Here is a 17,771-nt window from a genome sequence, read left to right as displayed (position 1 = left end):
GGCCCTGTGAGTCAGTGCATGTGTGTGGCTGAGCGAGGAGCCAGAGCCTCCCAGCGCCTTAGCTCCAGGCTCGCAGAACCCCCAGCCGCAGGCAAGCTACTGGGTGCTTTTATTCCTCCTCCAATTCGGAGTAGAAGACCCGCACTGATTGCTTTCCAGGGGAGGGGAGGGGCAGAGCCCGGGGTCCCAAGTCGCACACAAGTCTTCGCTGCCATGGGGGCCGTCATGGGCACCTTCTCGTCTCTGCAAACCAAACAAAGACGACCCTCGAAAGGTAAGCCACCTCTTCTTCCTTTTGTTCCCCTGGCTGGGTTTGGGGTGCTGGGTGCTGAGCTGGGTGTGCCATCTGCTCCCTTAGTCCGCACCTTCCTCTCCACGAGGAGCCCGGAGAGGTCCTTGTAGCCAAAGGAGTGAGAGGCTGCTGGGAGGCTTGTGCAGACACCCAGACCAGGGAGCCAGAGTGGGCACTGGCCCCAGGGGCCACTGGAGCTCCCAGGTGCCAGACCCATCCTGGGGGACTCTGGGAGCAAAGGAAGAGGCATTTGCCCAGGTGGGGGTGACTGCATTCCCTGCGTGGAAATGTTGGGAAGCCCTTCCTTTCCCATGACGGCTGGTGTCTGTGCCACTGCAAGCCTCCGGCGAGGGTCCACCTCCTCCTGGGGGGGGCCAGGTGCAGACCTGGGAGCCGGTGGTCAGGAAGAGAGCGCTCTGTCCACCCAGTAAACCTCTGCAAGCCAAAAGGAATCCGCTGCCACCAGGTGGTAACACCCCCAGGCTCTTGTCCAGGGCCCAGGAAGTCAGCGGTAGCTACCACAGCACCCAAGCCTGCTGCCAAGTGCTGGCAACCTCTGGGGAGTCGAGGGCACGTTGAGGGGTGGCTGAGAGGTAACTTTCCATCAAGGCTTACAAACCACACCATCTTGGTGTCCTCCTGCCTGCACCCTGTGCCAGGGCTGCCTTCTCAGCTGAGAGCCCGTTCTCGTTAGTGGGAGAGTTAGATGGGTCTGTGTGGCAGACTGGGGGTTGTGCAGGCCTCTGAAGCGGCAGTCAGAAAGTTGGTTATTGGGGTAATGAAAATTCTAGCAAAAAGTAAAGGAGAGTGACAGGTTATGTCTTTAATGTTCAGATGCCATAAAAAGTAGGGGAAGAATTTTAAGTACACCTGACACCCAGGTTCAAGTTCTGCCATTGGAACCCAGACTCTGGTTACAGTGGGGGTGACACTTCCCACCTTTATGCTGGCTGGTGATTATACCTGCAGTGGGGGAATGGTGGATCCCACTGCACAGGAGTCTGCTCTGAAGACTTGGCTGGGACCACAGGAGTCTCCGTGATAAGCTATCCTTGGAGACCCTCAGAAGAAGGGGTTCAGGCTGCTGGCCCAGCACCCAGAGACATCAGGATGGCTGAGCACTGAAGAGGTCTCTGGATGTAAACCCCAGACTATGAAGCAGACTTGGCATTTCCAGCCCAGAGCACAGGACAAGACTCCGGCTGTTTGCCCAGCTCAGTTGCACACTCTGCTGGCAGGGAAGGGACTGGCTGCCCCTTTATAAGCCTGAGCAAGGCCTGGCAAACAATGGCCCAGGGCCTAGATGCTAAGCCTTGCCTCTCATGGACACCGTGGTGCCACCTGAGGCCAGAGTCAGCACCAAGTCCAGTCTCCTCTAGTCTTATCTATCTGACCACCTCAGTACCAGAGGCCAGAGGACTATGGGAAAAGAAACTCAGAGACTTGTTTTAAGATATTTTTAATGCCTGTGGCCCTCCTGGAGACAGCTAGGTATCACAGAAAGATCTTGAGCTGCAGAGTCCATTAGAGTCTAGGTGTGAATCTCAGCTTCCTTGTTGCCTCTGTGACCTTAGGCAAGTCCCCTTGGCAACTCTCAAAACCTTGGTCTTTTTATCCCTAAAATGCAGGAAGTGGTGGGAGGGAGGACCCTGCCTCAAATACTGTGCTGGCTGCAGCCACCAGGGACACAGCAGAGGGTGTCATAAAGTATGGGTCAAACGACTAACAGAGCTGGGGCTTCCTGAGTAGGGCTGGGAAAACAGAAAGAGCTCAGACAATACCGTGCGTCTTCCCCTTCTGCCCATGCACGAAGTCACCCTGAATTCCTGCTAGAGTCCCAAAAGCCAAAGCTGCTTCCTTCCCTCTCGTAGGATTCTTAGAAAGAAAAGGGGCGGGTGTCCGCCCTCAGTTCACCCCTACCATGTTCCTGGCACAATGCTAAGTGTTTACCTGCACAGTCGTGTCTAACGTTTGTTTGAGGCTCACACCAGGATCAGGCCCATGAGGTGGGCCTCTAAGAAAAGTTACCTAAGCCTGGAGTACTCAGTCCTTCCTGCAGAGTCCTACCACACTGGCTAAATTGTCTAGGCGTCCAGCTGCACAGAATGCCCCAGGCAGGTGCCCTGTGACAGTCTCATCTCACTCTCTTTCTCAGTGGGATGCCAGTCAGCAAAAGACCCTTCTAGACTGGCAACCTGGAAACCAACACAAGACAGCCCAGGCCTGACTGGGGAGGTGAGTGGTCAGAAAGCACTTTCTGGCCAGGTCGCTTTCCCTCTCAGTTTCTCCTTTACAAAAGAGAAGGTTACCATAGACATTCCCTCGGGTTCCATTTGGTTCTCAAATTCTCCAATTTCAACTGCTGATGCTCTCTGCTGCTATGACTTCTGAGATGTCAGGCTCAGATCTAATTAAAAGCAACCAGAAGAGACTGGTCAGGATTTCAACTCAGGACTCAATTTCCCTGCTGGGTTCAAATCCAGGTTCTAACACTTACTAGCTATATGACTAAGCTGGTCTTCCTCCACCATAAACAGGGACGGTAGTCATTACCATCTGCAATAGCTATTGTGTGGATTTCAGGAGCAATGCAAGTCAAATGCTTAGCACAGGCTCTGCTAGGTGAGAAGTGGTCAGCCAATTTTAGTTGCTATTCACTTATGGCTGTATTGTTCAGGATTTCCAAAGGCCTACGGTAAGGCCATCCCAAAAGAAGCAGATCCCCTGAGACTCTTAACAGCTCGTTTTTGGAACCCTCTTCCAACCCCGTCGAGGGAGCAGGGGCCAAAAACCCAGGTGTACAAATGCTGATCCCTTCCTGCAGCCCGCACTGACCTCTGCTGTGGCTAGCCAAAGCATCATAGGCTGCTCAACTCAAACCCTGAATGCTCTGAAAATACGATTTGGAAGCACGAACATATTTTTTAAAATAGGGCAAAAACTCCGCATGATTAGTGCTGCACAAGGAATATACCCAGCCCAACCTGGGTGTTCAGGGAGAGATCCCTGAAGGCAGCAGAAATCGAAAGCCATTTAAGAGCTGTGTCACTAATGAAAACACGCAAGTTCACTTTCTGTCCTTCTCTGTTTGTGTATCTCTAATTAAAAACTGGAGAAGTCCTGCCTTTGGGAGTCAGTCTCTGGATCCCAGTCTCAAGTACATAGAATTTCTGGCTCCAGTAGTTTTGTGTGTGCTCCTTATACCAAGGACACTGCTCCTGGTCCTGAATGGAGAGCGAGACCGGCTAGAGCATTGGGGGGATTCACCAGAGAAGGGCCTGCAGGTGCAGCTGCTGGACTGGGGCTAGGGGGTCCCTAGAGAATTTAGAGAAAGCCTCACTAGACCAAGCCTTCCTTGCCTGTGAGAAGTAACACCCCCCCCCTCATTGCAGGGGTGGCCATGTTAGAGCATTCAGAACTTCCCCAAAGGCTGAGCTCTGGATTTCTGGAATGCTCTCTAAGGAGATAGATGAGCCCCAGATCACAACTGACAGGTGCTTTTTCTAAGCCCACCTGGCAAGTTAGAGACAAACGTGGGACTGGGCTCCTGACGCCTAGATCAACGACCACTTTGGGGAACTTACAGAAGTAGAGAGTGTGTGACGAGGCTGGGCCTGGGGTTTATTGGTCAGGGTACTATGTCTGACCTCGAGAGAGCTGGGAGGCCAGCAAGAGGCAGAGAGGGGTAGAAAAGCTGTCAGCCTGCCGTCACACAATCCTGGGCTCAAGGGACCTTTGGCAAGTTCTTTCACCTTGGAAATGCCAGTTTCTGTGTTGATGAAAGGGATTACTGACTTATAGAGACATCTGAGCCCTGGGCTTATCTGTCTGCATCTTTGCCTGTCCTTTCAACTCTGTAACTCTCTTTCCTCCCTTGCCCTGCCCCATCTCCTTGTCTACTAGTTAAAATTCTATCCATGTTCCAAGACCTTATTCAGCTGTTTCCATATTCAGGAAACCTCCTCCAAGCCCCAGAGGGAAGTGACTTCTCCCATCTGAATTCCTAAATTCTTTTAAGGTATATATTCTCATCGCTAACAAGACAAGCTTGGAATTAGGCAATCAGTGAAGGGGTTAACCATCCCCTCCCTGCCCCACCACTCAAGTGTAGGCTACTTGAGGCAGGACACTTGTTCAAATCATTCTTTGCAGTCCACAGCTTGGTTCCTTGCACATAGTAGGTTCTCAATAAATATTTTCAGGAGGAAATTATAGGTCATGGAATGGTTCCCTAGAAGTACAGGCCCAACAGAAGAGGTTAGTTTCCCCTGGAATTTCGGTTATCGGCCCTCTGCCTGGAATGACTTCTGTTATTTGGTCTGCTGGCTTTGAATTGGTTTTGGCCATGAGACATACTGGGTCCATTTACCAGTTAGCAGGAAAGTGCTTAGAATGGTGTTCCCGCTCCCAACCCTCCCTTCCTCCCGATCTTCACAAAAGCATAGGGGCCCACAGCCAGTGCCAGACACAGTTCTAGTCCCATAGTCCCCAAAGAAGCTCAGTGGAGAACAAGGTGAACAGCAAAAGGATAGTGGAAAAGACTGGACGATGGAGGTGAAAGGAATGCTGTCTAAAATCAGTGAGGTTTTACACCTAGTTGCTGGAAAAGGACCACACTCGAACCTTTTTGTCTACCTGAAAGGGCTCTGCTCAATGAATGCTTTGTAAATGTGTAGGTGAATAAGTGAGTGCAAGCCTTAATAAGTATGAGGATGGTCAAATGAATGAGGGAATCAAAATGAGGAGCTAAGTGAATTATCAAATGAATGGTGGAAGGAACAACCGTAAGGATGAGAGCATAAATAACTGAGTGTCTTCACAGAGGGAGGAAGGATGAAGTCATAGAAAAGCTGTAATAAAAGACTGTCTTCCATGAATACAACTGACAGTCATGCTACCCGAATCCTGGATCTAAGCCCCCCACCAGAAAATGCAGGAGTCAAGGGCGCAGGAAGGCCTGGTTCAGATAGTTGATAGGAAACTTACAGCAAATACTTCCTAGAAAGCTAAAATAATTAATTCAATCAAGAAGAGTCTTGGTAACTTTTTAGAGCATGTGTAGTGTCTTTGAGAAAGATAAGAGTGTGCAAAGCTGTCTCGGAGTGTTCTCTTTGCTAATCAAAGGCAGGGACTATCTCCAATGAGTTCCCTTATAATTTGAGGTTCAGATTTACCTTGTCCAGGTGAGATCAGAACCTACCACCTTATTTGTTCATGTAGCGAATCCCATAATTGTCCGTTAACATTGCTCCCCTGATGTCGTTATGCCCCAGACCCACTCTGACTCCCTCACCCTCCATCTCCATCTCCCCATTGACCTGGTGAACTCTTACACATGCTTCAAGGGCTTGTGCAGTGTCTCCCCTCTGAGAAGCCCTCCGGTTTCCTGCAGACGGAGCACATCTACCCATCTGTTCCCACAGAGCTCTGGCCACTTCCCCTCCCTGCAGTCCTGAACAATAAGGTTGTCTCGATCGGTTTACGCATCCATCTTTCCAACTAGCTCTCAGGGACTGAGACGTGTCCCGAAGCCTCTGTCAGGCCTGCCGCTGGTCTGGACGTGACGGGTGGTGGCTGCATGGAGGGAAGGATGGATGGGCTGGAGCCTGCCTTCCTGACAGCACTGAGAGCTGTGGGAATGCGGCGGTGCGGATGCGAAATCCAGGTCTGCATGACGGCCCTGAGCTGCTGCTCCCATTCATCAGGCAGGGAAGAGCAGCTTTCGGGAGAGTCCTGGGCCTTGAGAAATGGGACTGATGAGCACGTCTCCCTTCGCTCCAGGCTGTGTTTTAAACAGGTCACCTTTTGGACAGAGCTGTGGTTGGTTGGGATACCCCCTGCCCATCAGAGCAGCACTTTGGGTTAATTCTTACAATTCTAGGCCAAAGTAAATGCCTGGACACTGCGGTGGGCGGGAATAGAAACAGTACTTCAGTCAAATCCGGGAGCTAGGAGTAGGATGGTGTAACGGTTAGGACCACTGAGTTAAAGAGAGGTTTAGGAGCTGGCTCTGTGGCGCTGTGCTGATGCCCTCTCAGGGGAAGCCAGATCCCACATGGCGACTGCAGTTCAAATCCCCAGCCCAGAGGAAAATACACCAGGCATGTGTGTGAGTACCCAGGACCCCACAGGCTAGAGGACTGGGGGAGGGGGAAGTGGCCAGACCAGACCATGTGGAGGGTTCTCCTCTCTCCCTGTCTCTCTTTTCCTTGTTCTCACACACACATGCTGTATCATGAATAAAGGGAAAAAGTTTTGAAAAACAGTCTTGGGAGTGAACGCTTGTCAATTCATAGCTGCATCTCCGTGAGCCTTAGTCTTCTCCTCTCTGAAATGGGGACAAGTGTCTCCCTTGTAGGGCTGTGTGAGGGCCAGAGAGGGAGTGAGCACGTGCTTCACCCAAGGTGAAATAAGTATGACAACATGCGGGATGTTGCCTTTGCTGCCGCCCATGCTGTCCCCGGGTAACTCCCTTCTTCCAGTCACCCCAGTTCCACAGTGACTGCATTACCTGGGGACCTCTCTGTCTCCCCAGCTGTGGCCTCCACCTCTGTCCCTTGAGACCTAGACCTACAACACCGAGTCACCAGCCTTCACAGTCACCTGAGCAGTTTCTCAGCTGACCCCTATGGAAAGTTGTTAGAGGGTAAAGAAATTCCCAACAGCAAGATACGGTACTGTGGGCCATTTTCCAGGGTTCCTAACAACAATAGCTAAGGTGGGTCTGGCCTCCACTCAGCACCAGCACCTTGCTCTGTCCGTGTTATTAACCTCAACCCTGATGGCCAATAGGGGACAAGACCTGATTACAGTTTCCATTTTGCAGGTGAGGAAACCAAGACTCTGGGAAGGGAAGTGCCTTTCTCAGGGTCACAGGGCTTGGGATAGCAGGGCCTCATCATGGCCGATCTCATAACCACCACACCAACCTTCTGCCCTCCTGGCCTCACACAGAAATCTGAGGAGCCTGAGAGGAGAAACAGCCCAACACAGGTGCCTGGGTGTCGGAGAGAAGGTGTTCAAAGAAAAAACGAGGCACCCCATTAGCCAGGCCGAACAGCCGAGCTGCCTGCAGGCTTGAGCAAAACGCTTTCAGCCCTTTCTCAAACCACCCCTGGATCTGTTTCCATTTAATCTGATGCTGCAAACACCTGAATATGAAATGACTGGGGGCAGAAAGCCAATTAGCAAATTCATTAATAGGATTAAACATCTCTACTCTGCTCTAATCATTTATGTGAACTGAATTTTTCTCCCCTTGTTATTGTCATTATTGCCTGTCAGCGAAGGATCGAGCCTTTAAGAACCTCCATGTATGTCAGTATCAGGTGCCAGAATCAGTCAGGGTGTTCACATGGTCCAGAGGGGTAGGGAGGGGCTGTGGTTTTATGAGTGGTTATCGTTGCAAAGGAGACGCATGCAAGGACTTGCTAGTACATCAGCGAGTGCATTGCTGTCCTCTGCCAGTCCCTGTCTGCCCTGAGCTGGCCTAAGTCCATATGACACTTTTGTATGTGGCACAGCAGTTATGAGCATATACTCTTGGTTAGGTCTGGATACAAATCCCTGCTGTGCAACTATTATCTGCGTGACCTCGGGTGGGACACGTTGCTTTTGTGAACCCTCATCCCCACATTACCTAGAGAATGCAGGTGTGGACAGCAATTTCCTCCAAGGTTGTGATGAGGATTAAGTGACATAATGTATGCAAGGTCCAGTGATCAGCACATAGCAAGAATGCATAAAGGAACGTTATTACAATCTGGGCTTGCGCTACTCGGTGTGATCATCAGAGAGCAACCTTTCCTTACCTAGAGGCTGGTTAGAAATGCAGACTCTCAGGGCCAGCAGGTGAGTGTGGTGGTTAAGACTCTCACATGGTCAACCACAGTTTGAGTCCCGGTCCTGATGGCTTGCTGGTTCACTTTCCCTCTCTCTTTCTCTTTCTCTCTCTCTCTGTCTCTCTCTCTCTGTTGAATGCACATGCCCCTGTAGCAAATTTTAAAATAACAATGATGATAAATAAAATTAAATAATTGTCTTTAAGAAAGAAAGAAATGTACATTCTCAGGCCAGCCAAGTGGCATTTTGGTTAAAGCAGTTGAATTCTACATGGCCAGATGTGTAGTTCGAGTCTCAGACCCACCAGCAGCTTGAAAAACATGCCAGGTGCATGTGTGTGTGTCCCCAAAATCCTGAGGAGAGCAGAGGGGGAGGGATTGCAGCATGATCACCCCTGACCCTGGGTGCTTTCTCATTTTCTCTGTCTCTCTCTCTTTCTGTCTCTCTTCGGTGAGCATACATGCCATATAGCAAATTAGAAAAAAAAAAAAAGAAGAAGAAGAAGAAGAAAAAAGAAATACAACTGAATTCCACATGGATTTTCTTTTGTTTATGGAGAGGTTTTCGCTATAGGGCGCGTGCGCTTGCCAGACAGACAGAGAGAGACATAGAGACAAAAAGCGAGAAGTCACCCCCCAGGGGGGATGGTCATGCCGCAATCCCTTCTCCTCCATTCTCCTCTATGGATCTTGGGCACACCCGCACACCCGCCCTGTGTGAGTTTTAAGCCACTGGGTCCGGGACGCGAACCGCGGTCGACTACGTGGGAGTCCAGCGACATAGCCATTACGCTAACTGCTGGCCCCTCCACATGGATTTTCAAGCCCCAATGTCAGAGGTACCAGATCAGGTCCCATCTTTTAACCTGATCACATGGTGTATGCGCCACTGAAGTTCGAGACGCACTGGCCTAAAGCCCAGTTATAGAAATACATACATATTGCATTGTATAAAGTTAAGTATCAGGCTGGAAGGGACCTTTGAAGCCTTTCGATTCATGCCTCATTCTACAGATAAGAAAACAGAGTCTAGGGAAGGCAAGTGGCTTGCCCACAGTCGCCCAGCTTGAGTGTCAGGTCTGGCATCGGAACTTCAGGTTCCCCAGTCCTTCTTGTTCGTAAGAACTGCTGCAAAGTCAAAGTTCCTCAGATCAGCACTTCCTCAGTTGAGCTTTTCCTCTTTCTTCTCTGTCCTTTCTTCCTTTCTTTTCTTCCTTCCTACTTTCTTCTGAAAGCACTCTAGTGGGGCCTGGGCATCCCACAATCCCTTCTATGTTTTTCCATCCTGTCGAGACTAGGGGCATGCACATGCAGCCAGTGTGGTTTCCAAGCTGCCAGGACCAGGATTCAAACCATGCAGTCAGCCAAATGGGATCTGGTTCCCCCAACCACTAGGCCATGACAGCTTTCTTCCTTCCCTTTTTTTTCTCTTTCTCTCTCTCTTGTTTCTTTTTTTCTTTCTTTCTTCTTTCTCTCTTTCTTTCTCTCTCTTTCTTTCTTTCTTTCTTTCCTTCCTTCCTTCCTTCCTTTCTTTCTTTCTTTCTTACTTTCTTTCTACCTTCCTTCCTTCCTTCCTTTCTTTCTTTCTTTCTTACTTTCTTTCTACCTTCCTTCCTTCCTTCCTTTCTTTCTTTCTTTCTTACTTTCTTTCTACCTTCCTTCCTTCCTTCCTTTCTTTCTTTCTTTCTTACTTTCTTTCTACCTTCCTTCCTTCCTTCCTTTCTTTCTTTCTTTCTTACTTTCTTTCTACCTTCCTTCCTTCCTTCCTTTCTTTCTTTCTTTCTTACTTTCTTTCTACCTTCCTTCCTTCCTTCCTTTCTTTCTTTCTTTCTTACTTTCTTTCTACCTTCCTTCCTTCCTTCCTTTCTTTCTTTCTTTCTTACTTTCTTTCTACCTTCCTTCCTTCCTTCCTTTCTTTCTTTCTTTCTTACTTTCTTTCTACCTTCCTTCCTTCCTTCCTTTCTTTCTTTCTTTCTTACTTTCTTTCTACCTTCCTTCCTTCCTTCCTTTCTTTCTTTCTTTCTTACTTTCTTTCTACCTTCCTTCCTTCCTTCCTTTCTTTCTTTCTTTCTTACTTTCTTTCTACCTTCCTTCCTTCCTTCCTTTCTTTCTTTCTTTCTTACTTTCTTTCTACCTTCCTTCCTTCCTTCCTTTCTTTCTTTCTTTCTTACTTTCTTTCTACCTTCCTTCCTTCCTTCCTTTCTTTCTTTCTTTCTTACTTTCTTTCTACCTTCCTTCCTTCCTTCCTTTCTTTCTTTCTTTCTTACTTTCTTTCTACCTTCCTTCCTTCCTTCCTTTCTTTCTTTCTTTCTTACTTTCTTTCTACCTTCCTTCCTTCCTTCCTTTCTTTCTTTCTTTCTTACTTTCTTTCTACCTTCCTTCCTTCCTTCCTTTCTTTCTTTCTTTCTTACTTTCTTTCTACCTTCCTTCCTTCCTTCCTTTCTTTCTTTCTTTCTTACTTTCTTTCTACCTTCCTTCCTTCCTTCCTTTCTTTCTTTCTTTCTTACTTTCTTTCTACCTTCCTTCCTTCCTTCCTTTCTTTCTTTCTTTCTTACTTTCTTTCTACCTTCCTTCCTTCCTTCCTTTCTTTCTTTCTTTCTTACTTTCTTTCTACCTTCCTTCCTTCCTTCCTTTCTTTCTTTCTTTCTTACTTTCTTTCTACCTTCCTTCCTTCCTTCCTTTCTTTCTTTCTTTCTTACTTTCTTTCTACCTTCCTTCCTTCCTTCCTTTCTTTCTTTCTTTCTTACTTTCTTTCTACCTTCCTTCCTTCCTTCCTTTCTTTCTTTCTTTCTTACTTTCTTTCTACCTTCCTTCCTTCCTTCCTTTCTTTCTTTCTTTCTTACTTTCTTTCTACCTTCCTTCCTTCCTTCCTTTCTTTCTTTCTTTCTTACTTTCTTTCTACCTTCCTTCCTTCCTTCCTTTCTTTCTTTCTTTCTTACTTTCTTTCTACCTTCCTTCCTTCCTTCCTTTCTTTCTTTCTTTCTTACTTTCTTTCTACCTTCCTTCCTTCCTTCCTTTCTTTCTTTCTTTCTTACTTTCTTTCTACCTTCCTTCCTTCCTTCCTTTCTTTCTTTCTTTCTTACTTTCTTTCTACCTTCCTTCCTTCCTTCCTTTCTTTCTTTCTTTCTTACTTTCTTTCTACCTTCCTTCCTTCCTTCCTTTCTTTCTTTCTTTCTTACTTTCTTTCTACCTTCCTTCCTTCCTTCCTTTCTTTCTTTCTTTCTTACTTTCTTTCTACCTTCCTTCCTTCCTTCCTTTCTTTCTTTCTTTCTTACTTTCTTTCTACCTTCCTTCCTTCCTTCCTTTCTTTCTTTCTTTCTTACTTTCTTTCTACCTTCCTTCCTTCCTTCCTTTCTTTCTTTCTTTCTTACTTTCTTTCTACCTTCCTTCCTTCCTTCCTTTCTTTCTTTCTTTCTTACTTTCTTTCTACCTTCCTTCCTTCCTTCCTTTCTTTCTTTCTTTCTTACTTTCTTTCTACCTTCCTTCCTTCCTTCCTTTCTTTCTTTCTTTCTTACTTTCTTTCTACCTTCCTTCCTTCCTTCCTTTCTTTCTTTCTTTCTTACTTTCTTTCTACCTTCCTTCCTTCCTTCCTTTCTTTCTTTCTTTCTTACTTTCTTTCTACCTTCCTTCCTTCCTTCCTTTCTTTCTTTCTTTCTTACTTTCTTTCTACCTTCCTTCCTTCCTTCCTTTCTTTCTTTCTTTCTTACTTTCTTTCTACCTTCCTTCCTTCCTTCCTTTCTTTCTTTCTTTCTTACTTTCTTTCTACCTTCCTTCCTTCCTTCCTTTCTTTCTTTCTTTCTTACTTTCTTTCTACCTTCCTTCCTTCCTTCCTTTCTTTCTTTCTTTCTTACTTTCTTTCTACCTTCCTTCCTTCCTTCCTTTCTTTCTTTCTTTCTTACTTTCTTTCTACCTTCCTTCCTTCCTTCCTTTCTTTCTTTCTTTCTTACTTTCTTTCTACCTTCCTTCCTTCCTTCCTTTCTTTCTTTCTTTCTTCTTTCTCGTCTCTCTTCCTTTCTCCCTTCCTCCCTTCCCCTTCCTCCCTTATAAAACAGAAATGCAGCACTATGTATGCCCTTTACGTTTTAATTTACCAAGCTTAAATGTCATCCCAGTCAAGGTAGATCCTGACCTTGATTCTTCCAGGCATCACCTTAGCTGTGCTCCAAGTTCTCCACTACCTGAAGATAAAAGAGGAGGCATTCTGGGTCTTCATCCCAGGCCAGCAGGGCACAGGACAGTGCCTTGTGGACTGCAGCTGGAGATCTCCCTACATAAGTGTTTTCAATGAGAATGCTCAAATCCCAGAACCGGCTGGCAGCCTGGCCTATAGGCGAAGCTTCTGTGTAGAATGTGAAGCCAGAAGATTCGGTAGAAGTTCGTAGGCATCTAAATGAACAGAGGAAGAGACTGAAGCATGAAAGTCAAATGCTTTTGCTAGGGGGACTATAGGACCTCTCTGTTGGAGAAAAAAAGCAAAAAAACAATCCTTTTGGATATTGTAAAAAGCCTCTTGCACTAAGCAGAGGTAGGATTCACCCAGGGCCAGTAGGCTTGCTTAGGGTGATCATTGGAGAGGTGGGTAAGGAGAGCTTGGAGAAGAAGGGATTAGAATTTTTTGAGAGCCTACTGTGTCTCAGATCCTTCTACATAAACTAATCTCCTTTCTTTTTTAGAATAGTTCTATAATGGTTATATTCTTCTTCTTTTGCGAATTAGAAAATGGAGGCTCAGGGAAGTTCTATGATTGGCTAGTGATTAGAGAGCAAGGATTTGAAGCAGATCTGATTCCAAGGTACCCACCACCTGACCTCCTGCTTAAAGCTCAAGGCACACCCAGGACAAGCAGGTCTCTGATCCTAGGAAGAGGCTGAGAGCTGCTGCTGGCTTCCCAGCTTCCTGGAGCTGAGCATGGCAGCCCCTGGCCTCCTCTTGGCTCCATCAACTGCTCCCTGTGCCTCTCCTAGACCCAGTATGGGAGGAGGGCTCTGGTGAGGCAGCGCAGCTCCCAGCTGCCTTGGGGAAGCCAGTGCATTTGCATCTGTGCAGCTGAGGCTGCACTTTCTCCATCTCTGGGATTTGCCGATGTCTGACTCTCCCAGATGGTCGAATTGCACACTCAGCAGAGGTCTCTAGGGAGGCTCCCCACCCACTGAAGTTGGGAACAGCAAGAGGCTCACTTTCTTTCCTTTTCCTCCTTTGCACACAGCCAGCACTGGGCTAGATTAGGACTCGAACCCTAAAGACCCCAACACTCAGATGGCCATGTCCCCACCTCCGGGCTACTTCAACAATTCAAAACAGAAACAGTAAACTAAGTCAGAGGAGGTCTACTAAAATTTGAATTTCTTCCTTAGGATGACTGCTTTGGTGACTTTAAAAAAAATAGGATATGCCTTCACAACTTAGTTTTGCTCTCAGTTATTGGTGCCTGTGCTTTGCTGGTACTTTAAGCATCTTTTGAATGTTCCTATTAGGTATTTCAGCGCTGGAGATAGAACCAGACAGAAAAGAAGAAAACACTGACCTGAATTTTGCCCCTACTGTGTGCCAGGGACTGTGCAAAGTATTGAATAAAACCACGATGATGACCAAAATAGTGTGTAAATAGTCCTTACAATGATAATAAATACAGGGACCAGCAGGTGGCGTGGTGGTTAAGGGCACTGGACTCCCACATAGCTGACTGTGGTTCAAGTTCTGGATCTGACGGCTTGCTTTCTCTCTCTCTCTCTCTCTCAGTCTGTCCCTCTCTGGTCAAATTAAAAATAAATAAATGCAATAAAGCTAAATAAAATAATAAATACAGTAAGGAGAAGAAATGACACTTATGGGGCCCTTTGTGCCCCACTGTTGTAAGTGCTTTTATACGCTAACTTGATCCTCACAACTAACACCCTGAGGTGGATGTTAGTACTTCGATATCCCATGTAACTGATGAAATCATATGTGAGCAGTGGATACTGACACTCCCCTTCCATTTTAAAGGTGAGGACACTGAGCCTCCAGAAGAGACCTGCCCAAGGCTCATCCCACAAGCCAGGATTAACACTGGCTCTGACTGGCTGCTGACTCTAAATGCAGGCCTCATTCATTTCCTAGAGACACCTTGCTATTCGCTGTGGCCCCAGGTGCATCATAAGGAAGAGTGGGAAGAGCTGGGAGTAAACATTGAGCATTGAATCTTGTCCTGCCTTCCCCAGGGATATCCCGCCATTCCCAATTGCCTGTGACATCTGTCCTTGCCGTGTGCTACCACCCCTGGGTCTTCCCTTGCCGAGTGCTCTCTCTGCACGTTGGCACACACTGTATAACCTCTTCTGGAGCCGAGTCAGGCCCCCATCTGCCTTCCCCTGAAGAAGCAACTAGCCACTGAGAGGTCAGAGCTGCATACGACAGTCTTGGCCTCCAAGGCGCTTAACTCTGGTGATAGTAATTATGGTTAACAGCAGATCCATAGAATGTGCCAGGTGCATGAGCAGCTTGGTGCTACCTAAGCCTAACAGCATCCTGGGGAATCAAGCACTACTACGAGACACTTCCCAGCTGTAGAAACCAAACAATGGAGGGGGCTCAGTAAATGTCCACTGCCTCGCTCTCATAAGTGGCTGAGCCAAGATTTGAACTCAGACGGTTTGACTCAAGTGCCTGGATGGTTAATCACTGGGCTAGGCTCTGCCTGGGCATCTAACAGTACCACATTACAAGTCTGAGTCCTAGTCTTGCCCTCCAGAGGAGGGAGGAAGCACCTGTAGCTAGAGGGCAGGGCTGGGACTCATAGAGGATGCGCCTTTCAGAGGTAACATTAGAGCCTGAGAAAAGCATAGCCTTGACTGAATTATTGCATGTATTGGAGAACTGCACTGTGCCCCAAAGTATGTACAACTGTTACATGTCAATTCAAATCTGTAAGCATGTTTTTATTTAAATTTCAAAAAGCAAGTTGTATTGGAGCTTGGTCAAAGGAGAGATGTAGGTTAATGAAGTTCTTGGCAGAGAGAACAGTATGAACAAAGTTATTGAAATAAGCAACAGGGAAGGATAAAGAATGAGAAATTATAGATATTTTATACTATTGTGATTTACAGAATGTTAACAAAAAGTTTGTCACCAGAATGGGAGGGAGTGCTGGCCCCACGGCACAGTGGTTAAGGGAGCCAGATCACGCATGGCCTACCACAGTTTGAGTCCCAGCCACCATGACTTGAAAAACACACTGGTCCTGTGTATGCATGCCAGTTGTCCTGATGGGATGGAGAAATGGAGGACAAAGGATTGCGGCATGACCACACCCCATTGAAGGGCGCCTTTTCTTGTCTCTTTTTCCTCTCTGGAAAAAAGATAAATTAAAACTAAAAACATAAATTAATAAATAAAAAGAATAAATGGGAGAGACCAGAATGGAGGTAAAGACCAGGGCCAGGCTGTCCACATTCACGAAGATGGAGACAAGGTCCTGGAAGGCAGTAGATAGCAAGGTTGAGAAAAGAACTGAATAACAGTGATGGGGGCTGTCCTACCCATGTCTTCCCATGGTCACTGCAGTCTACGTTTGCTCCCTTCTCATTTCCTCCTAGTGCCTACTGATCACCGGTCCCTGTGATTTAGCAATTGATTTCCCTGAACTATTCTGTAATTCTTCCCTGTGAACATGCTTGACTCTCCAGCAAGATTATCCTCTCTGCAAAGATCTGGACTTTCCTTTCGGCCATTCTGAGCTTCTTGGTGAAGCCCAGCATGGTTCTAGCGACATGCTGGTACCTGATGACGTGAACTGATATTTCAAAGAGATGCACAGGACTTCCAACTCCCTAATTGGAATTAATATAGCAAAGAAACTTGGGTATGGCTTTGAGGGCCCCCCCGTATCATTTCCAAAATATATGAATGCCAAATACTGTGATTTAGGGCAAAAACGTACCACATTGGAGTGTTAGGGTTGATGGAGAGATAAAAGTATAGTATGTTAGGTGAAATAAAACTGAAGTCTTAAATTATGCTTTGTGCACTGTGACATTTAAACAAAAATGTTTAACCCTTCTATGCATGTCAGTTACTTCATCTATTAAATAACAATTGTGATACCAGCTCAATGTTTCATCATGAGGATTTAGTAAGATAACAACTCATTGTTTTGTCATGAAGATTAAGCAACATAATATAAGTGTAAGCTATAAGGCAATACATTATCGGTGGGGATCAATATTAGATGGTGATGATGGTCACAGTGGTAGTAATGATTTTGTTGATGATGGTGGTGGCAGGGAATGGTGTTATTAATGGCAGTGATGAGTATAGTAGGCAGAATATCATGGACGAGGGCAGAATTGTTTGTTGGTGAGGGCATTGACAGTAATGGAAGTCACAATTATGACTATGGTCGGTGGTGTTTGTGGTGTTGATGAAGGGTGATGTTAGTAGAAATGGTGATGACTGTAGGAGGTAAACATTGCTGTTACAAAGGTAGTGATGGTAGTGATGATGGTGACAGTGGATGGTGGTGGTCATGAAGGCAGTGTTCTTGGGGGTGCTGATGAAACTGATGGTGGTGAGGCCAGCAGATGGCACAGTGGTTACAACACTGGACTCCCACATGGCCAACCACCATTCAAGTCCCAGTGGCTTGAAAAATCATGGGAGGAGGATGGAGAAGAAATTGTAGTATAGACATACTCTCAAGGGGTGGTTTTTCACTTTCCTGTTCACTGTCTCTGTCTCTCTTGCTCTCTCTGGTGAGTTCATATGCCCCAAGGCAAAACCCTCTTTAGGTACCATCAGTTTATGAATGGCTACATTGCTGGACTCTCATATAGTTGACTATGGTTCGAGTCCCGGAATCAGTGGCTTAAACTCATGCCAGGCGCATGTGCATGCATGCCCCAGATGCTGCCTGAGAGGAGAATGGAGGAGAAGGGATTGTGGCATGGCCATCCTCCCGGGGGGGGGTGTGATTTCTTGCTTTCTGTCTCTCTGTCTCTCTCTGTATTTCTGGAGAGAGCATGCACCCTTAAGAAAAAAAACTCTCAAAAAAAAACACCTCTTTATAAAAAAATAATGATAGTGGTGATAATAATAAAGATGATGCTGGTGGTGGTGATGTGATGGTAGTGGTAGTATAAAGATGGTGTTAGTGGCAGTCATAATGATGATGGTAGAGTGACAGAGTGATGTGGGTGTTGGTGGAGGTGATACAGTGGTGGTAGTAGTGTTGATGGTAGGATGATGATGGTAGGGTGATGTGGGTGATGGTGGAGGTGATACAGTGGTGGTAGTAGTGTTGATGGTAGGATGATGATGGTAGGGTGATGTGGGTGATGGTGGAGGTGATACAGTGGTGGTAGTAGTGTTTGGTGGTGGTGATAGTGGAGGTGATGCAGTGGTGGTAGTAGTGTTGATGGTAGGATGATGATGGTAGGGTGATGTGGGTGATGGTGGAGGTGATACAGTGGTGGTAGTAGTGTTGATGGTAGGATGATGACGGTAGGGTGATGTGGGTGTTGGTGGAGGTGATACAGTGGTGGTAGTAGTAGTGCTGATGGTAGGATGATGATGGTAGGGTGATGTGGGTGATGGTGGGGGTGATACAGTGGTGGTAGTAGTAGTGCTGATGGTAGGATGATGATGGTAGGGTGATGTGGGTG

The 17,771-nt window shown here is 46.8% G+C and overlaps 1 protein-coding gene across 2 annotated transcripts in view; it reads left to right on the top strand.

Moving 5' to 3' along the window:
• The window catches only part of KCNIP1 (potassium voltage-gated channel interacting protein 1), a 367,558-nt gene that overhangs the window by 133,096 nt on the left and 216,691 nt on the right, over window positions 1-17,771 (top strand). Inside the window, exon 1 of one of the 2 annotated variants that reach the window (XM_027771823.1) lies at window positions 7-274. The exons of the other annotated variant lie outside the window; for it this stretch is intronic. Coding sequence (XP_027627624.1) covers window positions 19-274 — 256 coding nt within the window. The 5' untranslated portion in view covers window positions 7-18. Of the gene's footprint in view, window positions 1-6; window positions 275-17,771 lie in introns of those variants that run through there. 2 annotated transcript variants of the gene reach the window in all.

The sequence above is a fragment of the Tupaia chinensis genome, unplaced genomic scaffold, assembly GCF_000334495.1.
Source record: "Tupaia chinensis unplaced genomic scaffold, TupChi_1.0 Scaffold000234_1, whole genome shotgun sequence".
Classification (NCBI taxonomy): domain Eukaryota; kingdom Metazoa; phylum Chordata; class Mammalia; order Scandentia; family Tupaiidae; genus Tupaia; species Tupaia belangeri.
Note: the sequence above shows the minus strand (reverse complement) of the source record. Positions and strands in the feature narration are given on the sequence as shown.